This window comes from Phaethon lepturus, unplaced genomic scaffold (assembly GCF_000687285.1).
Source record: "Phaethon lepturus isolate BGI_N335 unplaced genomic scaffold, ASM68728v1 scaffold32092, whole genome shotgun sequence".
Lineage (NCBI taxonomy): Eukaryota > Metazoa > Chordata > Aves > Phaethontiformes > Phaethontidae > Phaethon > Phaethon lepturus.
The window spans coordinates 10,170-18,840 of record NW_010526094.1 but is presented as its reverse complement, the minus strand read 5'-3'; the positions used below and the strand labels follow the sequence as shown (position 1 = coordinate 18,840).

The 8,671-nt window shown below is 46.4% G+C and overlaps 1 protein-coding gene across 1 annotated transcript in view; it reads left to right on the top strand.

Moving 5' to 3' along the window:
- The window catches only part of LOC104617609 (neural cell adhesion molecule 1-like), a 21,506-nt gene that overhangs the window by 12,233 nt on the left and 602 nt on the right, over positions 1-8,671 (top strand). Inside the window, exons 4-6 of the mRNA XM_010282968.1 lie at positions 2,998-3,205; positions 3,623-3,739; positions 5,541-6,323. Coding sequence (XP_010281270.1) covers positions 2,998-3,205; positions 3,623-3,739; positions 5,541-6,323 — 1,108 coding nt within the window. The remainder of the gene's footprint in view (positions 1-2,997; positions 3,206-3,622; positions 3,740-5,540; positions 6,324-8,671) is intronic.

The following is an 8,671-nucleotide window of genomic DNA, read 5'->3' as shown; positions in this document are numbered from 1 at the left end:
TGAACCAAGTTTGGTGGAGAGAGATATGACATTCTGCTCTCATTTGGGGATTTCTGTTAAAATTCCATATGTTGCTCCTAGGCTAAGCTCATTCAACTTCTGTTTCCAGCTTTTGAATCTTGTACCTTTGCTCAAGTAAAGTGCCTTTATTGTATGTACTATTCTGCTGCATATAGGGCTACAGTGACCTAATTCATCCCTGCACATTTCTCTTTTGAAGTTATATTGACTGAGTTTCCAGAGTAATTTTTTTCAATTCTTCAACCACAATTGTGATATTTCCCTGAACCATCATCTTCCTCAGCATCTTTTGTGAACAGCTTTCCCCCATTAGTCATACCGATGCCAAAGACAGAGGCAGTCTTTCATTTCCAGCTCCTTGCATCCCTGTTTATACACATGCCTCGGTATTGCCAGAAGTAAAACGGTAACAGGCTGGCCCAGGATCCCATGGGAATGCCTGAACTTTTTGATCTCCAGTGGCACAGCAAACTGACTCCTGCACAGTGAAGAAATTAGTTCCTTCCTTACTATTCATGTAAAGGAGTTTGCCCAAGTCCAATACCATGTGTAAACACTAAGGCGCTTGAACCACTGCTGCAATACCTGCTAAGGACCCAGAAGCTTTGGCTGTGCCCTGCAGGGAGAGGCTGTGATTGTTCTAACAGGTTTGCAGTTTTTGCATGGGTCATGTGCAGTGGTTCAGAGGCAAGGTGTGGGCAATGTATCAGGCTATTGATGTGGTTTATACCACAGATACTTCCTGACCTTAAGGGGCTTATAGCCACTACTGACAGGTCTTGTAAAAGCTGGTGGGGAGAGGAAGCAAAGAGTAGGACTCTTACCTGAACTGAATTTTCCAGAACATGTCTTCTAGCACATGGGAACATTCTGTCTGTCCTAGGATGAAATATTTTGTGTCGCTCCAGCTCTGGTGACCGAAATGAGGTATTTTTGGAGGCACAACAGGGAACTATTATCCTGTAATACTGTCTGTGATACTTTCCTTAGTGCACCTTTACTAGCCTATCAAGGAGCTCAGTCCCAGAAAGAGGGTGTAGATGAGAAAAGTTTGACACGTCTTTAGCTTTTTCTCCAGGAGCTGGTGTGCACAGGAACATGATACTTATTGAATAATCCATGCAGGAAGCCTGAATACATTAGAAGAGTGAAAATACATGACATCCTCACTCCCTGCATGCGTTGGAGGGTGATTAATTCATTTAATTACGCAGCTTGCTGCAAGGTGGGCGGGGGTCTGGTCTGTGGCACAAACGTTCTGCTGAGCATTTAATAGACTTGTGATGTAAGTGTCAGAGTCGCATGCCTCAGAGTGACTTCTGGATGCAGTCAAATGCAGAAAGAAACTTTCCTGTTGGAGTCTGGGTTTCTTAACACGTATCAGGGTCACAAAATGAAATAACACTTACCTGCTTGATGCTAAGGATGTTTTTAAGTAATAAAATGTGTGGCAAGGGTATGGCACTCTGTCTGTGAGCCCTGGAAATGATCTCTCCACCTGCCAAAGTCAGCATAAATCAGGATGAGGGGAAAGAAGTGCTTTGCTGGGCTTTTCTGCAAAGAAAAGATTCTGAGTGGGGGTTGTGACATCCAGCAGTAAAAAATGCAGTAGAAATTAATAGAATTGCATCTTAATTGGGGGGGGAGGGAGGGGAACAAAATACTCCAACGGACAATGAGAAACATACTGCTCTTGTTCAGCTGTCTCACTGACCATCAGTAAGCGGCTCTGTCAGATGCACAGTCCCATAGTGAGAGGCAGATTAAGTGACGGCTGAGACTAACAAGCTGGTTTTAAGTAGTTTGGTACATCTCAATAGGTGCTGAACTGTATGAGACAACAGCCAAATGCTGTGCCTGCAGATTAGAAGCTTGGGAAGAATTCTTCTGAATAAAACAAGGGGAATAAAAAGTAGCTTGTGTTCAGGGTATGATAGTAGGAGGCTGGGAAGCTGCAGCTGGCAACATTGAAGGCTGTGCCTGTTGGTTTTTTGATGATCAAAGGCTTTGACAGGATTACCTGATGTGTTTATCCAGTCCCTGTTTCTAAGAAAGTACTTGGCATTTTACAAGCAGGTACAAAGTTAAAGGCTCTTCCCCAGAAGTTAGTATTATGTGAGCAACCCCATGCATTTTCTAGGCCTCCATCCCCACCTCTCACCTGCTACTCTTTTGTCTACTGGGAACGGCAAGGTATTTTTTTTTTTCTATTCTACAGCTGGGGAAATGTGGTGGAAATTGGGTGTGGTGGACCAGGCAGCTGCTGTAACCAGGACAATGTAAACAGAGTGACAGTCTATTTATCTTTGCTATCTGCTTCCTCAGAGGCTACTTGGATTGTTGTCTGTACCTAAGTCAAAACACTCAGAGCATTCACTGGTGAGCTCAGCTCGCTCTGGATAAGACATGAAAAGCTTACCACTTTCCAATTCTGGATAGCTGGGTCTTACCTAAGCAACAGGAAGCGTTTTAATCTTTCATTTTCACCACATAAGGGACTACTCAATGCTGAGGCCCCACACGTATTACCCACCCATCATTTGTCCCACCCAGGGCAAGTCGTGCTACAGAGTCTAGGCTTCACTTACAATTGTCCTTGTGCCAGGCTGGTCACTCCGGGACCCTAGACACAGCCCTCATCTTGAAGTGGTAGGGGGAAACAGGAGCCTTTCAGAGTTCCAGCTGGATGTATGCTATGGTAGAAGAGGTTTCTATAGTCTGCTTTCCAGGCCTTAGACCAATAGGGATGGGAAGAGCCCCGTTAAGTCCAAATGAATATGTCTTTTCAGGGAGATTCTCCTGTATGCTTTTAGGATAAAGTACTGGTTTTAATACAAGGCTGCTAGAGAGAGAGGGTATATTTTCTGTAAGTTTCCCATGCTTGCAACCTAAGCATAGCCAAATTTGAGCTGTAACTAGCCCTAACTCACCTTTTAACTACAATGCCTTCTTTTCTTCTCTTTTTGGTTTCTAAAGCCAGCACTAGCCCTACATCAGGCCTTGGGACTGCTGCCATTGTAGGCATTCTCATTGTTATCTTTGTGCTGCTCCTGGTGGCTGTGGATGTTACCTGCTACTTCCTGAACAAGTGTGGCCTGCTGATGTGCATTGCTGTGAACTTATGCGGCAAATCCGGCCCAGGAGCCAAGGGCAAAGACATGGAGGAGGGCAAAGCTGCCTTCTCGTGAGTACTGTCATCACTTATATTGCTTCTTGGGTTGATCGGTGTGTCCCCTCAGCAACTCTGGAAAAGAAACAGTTTTAGGGAGTTCTGGGTTCCTCATCTCTGATGGGAGGGTACTGAAAAGATCTGGGGACACTCTGGTTCTGCTTTATATTTACAGGAAGGGGTTTCTTCAGCTCTTTTTATGTTTTTGTCCTATTCCTGTTAGTAGCCATCAAAAAACTGGCCCAAATGCTGGACATCACAGTGGTTTTCTGTGCTGTAGGCAGTAACTGGAAGGAGGAGTGACAAAAAGAAGTAATCTGCTGTTTAGGCCAGTCTGTTTCTGTCATTCACTATAAATATTTGCAGCATGTATTTGCAGGGGGATACCGAGTGTGAACGGGAATGAATCTCCATGCATTTCCCTTGTTACAGGAAAGATGAGTCCAAGGAGCCTATTGTGGAGGTACGGACTGAAGAGGAGCGGACCCCCAACCACGATGGGGGAAAACTCACAGAGCCCAATGAGACCACCCCGCTGACGGAGCCAGAGTATGTTGATATTACTCAATCTTAGTACAGGGTCAATACATTGCCCTCAGTTGCCTTAATCCCTGATCTCTTGTGCCCACGACTTAAGGCAGGAAGAGAGGAAGGAAAGGTAAAATCTCCACACTCCATTTGTGACATACTAGTGAACAAATGCCTCCTCTCTTCCCCAAGATTCAATGACTCCTATTTCCAGCACTGGAATGGGAGTAAAGCAATGTATCTTGAAAGGCCTGTCTCTGCCAGTCCTGCCCAGTGTGTAGATCAGGCACCTGTCCAGGAATCACTGCAAAGGATCCAGAGCAAAAGCGGCCCTCAGCTAGTGCCATCTCCTGCTTGAGCTCTGCCCTAGCAATGCTGGATGAGTACTTGAATGCCCCAATGGTGAAAGCAGTCCTGTCCATTTGATAACAGGAGTGTAGCTATGCTCTGGATGTTGGGAGAGGCATGGCAAGTCTGATTATTCTGTGAGAGGGCTGAGAGCTACCTATCAGCTTTTTTTATATTGGAGAACTTGTTTGGGGCCCGAGTCTGTGAATCCATGTTAGCTGAGATTGGCAAGATTTAAGTACTGCTCACTGTCTGCATTAAGCTCTTTTCTAAACTGTCGCAGTTCTAGTGTCCTCTGAGTACTCCTCCATAGCTTCTGGAGTAGTAATGGGAGGAATTTACTTTAGGAAGCCTCTGAAATGCTTGTTAATATTTAGGTCAGGTTTGGGGTTGATGACACAAGTTGGGTTCCTTTTGTTCAGCAGAGTCATCACAGTGGTGAGGTGGTCAGGTTCTGCCACCTGCATACAGCTCACCTCCTTTGATAAGGTTAGATGTGGGGCCCACTGGTAAAGTGGCTCTGCTGGGAGTATCTGTGAAGTGAGAGGAGAAAGGAAGCTATGTCCACAGGCAGCACTGAAATGTGGACACGCAGCACTGAGGAATAGCTAGGATTTAGATTGTCCTGATTTTCTTGGCTAGTCTTACCAGAGTTTTAACTCAATTATCCGCCTCTGTGAAGGTTTTCTCTCTGTTGATAAGCCTGAGATGGTGTTCTCAGGCACACTGGCCTCTCATGGAATAAACCGTTTGTTTTTCCAGCCTCGCATCTATGCACTTGTTAAGGCAACCAGTGCTACATCATGGCTGCTAAAGTGTAGTTACATTTTCAGACATTGTCCTAAAGCAAACCTTATTCAAGCTAACACAATAGCCTGGAATCTGGTCAAAAGGGAAGAAAACATCACCTCAAAACTGCATGTATACATTACATGTGTGTGTGGTTTGATGAAGGCCTTAGACTTGCAGGCAAAAGGACAGGGCCAAGATGAGGGACTGGATTCCGGGGGTCCTACACTGGGACCTTGTTATGTGGTGACAGACTGCACAGGGCTGCAAGCTCAGGGAGTTGATAGGAAGCTTCCTTGTGAGGGTAGGTGGAAGAGGCTGAGAGGAAAGTTAGACTAAAAGAGAAGCGTCTCTCTAAGTTGACAGGGTTACATTTGGCAAGGCTTGAACCAAAATCTGCATGAGCAAGCCATTCCTGAAGGACGTGTCCTCTTTGCTCTGTTTCTCTTCCTCATTATTCTTCAGTCATCCCAGCCAACTCTTGCTACCCTTCACACATTTGACCTCTGAAAGGTTTCTGCTCCTCTGAGGACCTCTCCATGTTCTGTATATGTTGTAACTACACGCCATGCTGCTGCTCCACCACCACCTGCCTTCTCACTCTTATGCTTTTCTCCCCTTTCCCCTGCTGTCATTTACAGTCTTCATTGTCTCTATTTCTCTTCTACTCCTGTCCTCTTCACAGGCACCCCACCGATACCGCAGCTACTGTTGAGGACATGCTGCCTTCCGTAACTACGGGCACCACTAACTCTGACACTATCACTGAAACCTTTGCCACTGCTCAGAACAGCCCCACCAGCGAGACTACTACACTGACCTCCAGTATTGCCCTGCCAGCCACGGCCATTCCTGACTCAAACTCCATGTTGCCTGGCCAGGCTACTCCAGCCAAAGGGGCAGCCACCTCAGTCTCTTCACCACCACCCTCCTCCACCCCCAAAGTGGCCCCCCTTGTTGATCTCAGCGATACCCCAAGCTCTACTCCAGCTACTAATAATTTATCTTCAAGTGTCCTGTCCAACCAAGGCGCAGTGCTTAGCCCCAGTGCTGTTGCTAATGTGGCTGAGACCTCCAAAGTGGCAGCTGGTAACAAGCCAGCTGCCCCAAGCCCTGCAAACCTCACTAGCCCTTCAGCTCCATCAGAGCCCAAGCAGGAGGTCTCAAGCACCAAGAGCCCTGAAAAGGAAGCTGTGCAGCCCAGTACAGTGAAGAGCCCAACAGAGACAACCAAGAACCCAAGCAACCTGAAGAGTGAGGCTGCTTCAGGCAGCACCACAAACCCCTCGCAGAATGAGGACTTTAAAATGGACGAAGGGACCTTCAAGACACCAGACATTGATCTTGCAAAGGATGTTTTTGCAGCTCTTGGCACTACTACTCCTGCCAGTGTGACTAGCGGGCAAGCTCATGAGCTTGTTTCTTCTACTGCAGACAGCTCTGTACCTGCTGCACCTGCAAAGACCGAGTATGGCTGCCTTTAATCTTCTGTTGTTTGTGTGCTGTGTCTCTTGTGCACTGGTGCTTGTGCTGTGTTCTTGTTGGGTGTTCTCTTAACTAATCTCATTGTTTCCTTAGCAAACTAACTTACCTGTGAACCAAGTAAACAGTGCTTGGCTTTAAAGGTCCAGGAGGAAAGCAGGAATAGTCTGTGCCAGTGAAGCAGAGAGAAGACAAACCCAGGAATTTGTCATAAAAGCATTATTTTTTAGACTTTTATGCAGCTTTGCCTATTGTAGGTTATTCTTTTATGAAAGAGATCAGAAACCGTTCAGTTTGATGCAAAGAAAGTGCTGTCCTCAGAGGCCCTGAGTTCCTGCAGTTTAATGAGCACAGCCACCCAAATTCAATTTTCTAACAGATCAGTGCAGCCCTTCAGAACTTATTTCAGTGTAGAGCAAGACAGAAACTAGTGCCATGTGAAACTGTAAAAGTATGGTACCTCTGGATTTGTCCCTAAACTGGCAAAAGGATAAGGCAGTGGGATTCTGTCTGAGAGAGGGGGAGCAGTCACAGCACAGTTGGGTCAGGATAACTTGTCAGTGTGTTGTCCTGGTATATTAGAGATGAGTCTCCATCCACTGTACTGAGTCTCCTCTTTACCCATCTGATGTATTCAGAGAGCATCAGCATGCTCCTAGGCAGGACAACCCTAGGGGTCCTTGGAGCCTTATGCCATCTGGACAGGATCCACTTTCCTCAGCTGAGACAAGTCTGCACCTTGTGTTTGGCTGGAGACACTGTAACTGGAGAGTGGAAACAGCATAAAGTTCTCACCTGGGTAGCTTGGGGGAGGGTCCCCAGCTGTTGTGCAAATGTTGAACAAGAACACTCTTGCTGTGTGTCGGTTTGGATGGCAGTTGCTGACAGAGCCATGAGCACAGAAGCCTGGAAAACGCTGATTGAAAATGGATAAGCCACCCTTGAAGAAACAAGTACCTAAGGTCCCTGTTCCTTCTAGCTTCCTATTTGGACTCCATGTGTTGATAGAGGCAGGAGGAAATAGGAGGAGTATCTTGTCTTTCCTGCCTGAGCAGGGTCTATGCTTTATCGTGAGAGAGTCCTGAAAAGGCAGCTCAGATTTCTTGTGAGAGCAGCTCCCAAAACCAAAAGACTGAGTTCACACTGCATCTTTAGCAGTTTCAAAGGAAAGTGTATTGATGACACTGGACTCTGCACTGTCAGCTAGATTGCTGCCAAGAACCTAACTAGCTGTTCTAGAGTAGTTTTACAGCTCGCTCAGACAAATCTAGGCTATGCTATAGCAACCACTCTGGACACATACCCTAAGTCGCAGCTTTGGTTAGAACTTTTTCCATCCCCACATCTCCAGGAAAATTACTTCATTCTGGAAGCTTTTTACTTAATCCAAAATAAAGCATGGCCTTGATCATTGGCTTTGACACTGTGATTGCATGTGTGTTAGCACTCACAGAAGAGCAGTCAGTCAGACACTGTAGAACCAAGAACCAGGCTCTTTTCCAGATCTGAGTGAAAACCCATGCCGGTGTCTTTACATCTCATGGCTCTGGTCTCTCTGCCTCGCTGCTGTGCTCCTTCCTGCTGTGTGACTCTTCCACAGCACTGCCTTGTGCCCTACACAGCTATGGAGCATCTAGCCCTTCCTGGAAAGCCTGGGTGGCGCAGCAGATGCACGAGAGCTGGAGGAAACCAGGCAGCCTTGATGGATGCAGCTGAGCTGCTCCCAAGCAGAGAAATCCATGTTCACTTCACTTCACTGTACCTAAAGCCACTGCCCTGTCATGCTAGGTGCTGTGGAGAGACAAAGAGAATTGTGATCTGGTACTGAGCTGAAAGGAGGCAAGACATGGCTTGCCCATAGTAAGGAAGCATTTCAACTGAATTAATGCAACTTGGTCTGTGTCGTGTAAATGAATTCTTGTTACGGTGGAATGCAGAGCTGTGTTCTTTCCACCAATCCAGTCACCACCTTCTACCTGTGCTGCTTATCTGCTTTCCTTTGGGCAAATCAGTATTGCAACCATAGGCTTAGATTCACCTCTTCTGCTTTTCAGGGTGAGTTAAGATTGCAATCATCTCAGACTAACTTTGTGGCTAATGGGCTGGAACAGGCACTTCTTCAGGGAGGCCACCAGATGTGCCTTCTGAGCACTTTTCATGCCTATGAAGAGTGTGTTGGACAAACAGGCTTCTCTGATTCTTCAGTAAGTGCCAAAAGACAGGCTGATGAACCTGAGCCTGTGAAGATGTTGACCTCCTTTACACTTGTGAAAATGTGTTTGACAAAATTCACCACTTGTGTGTTTCCCTTCCTGCAACATACTGAGAAATTCT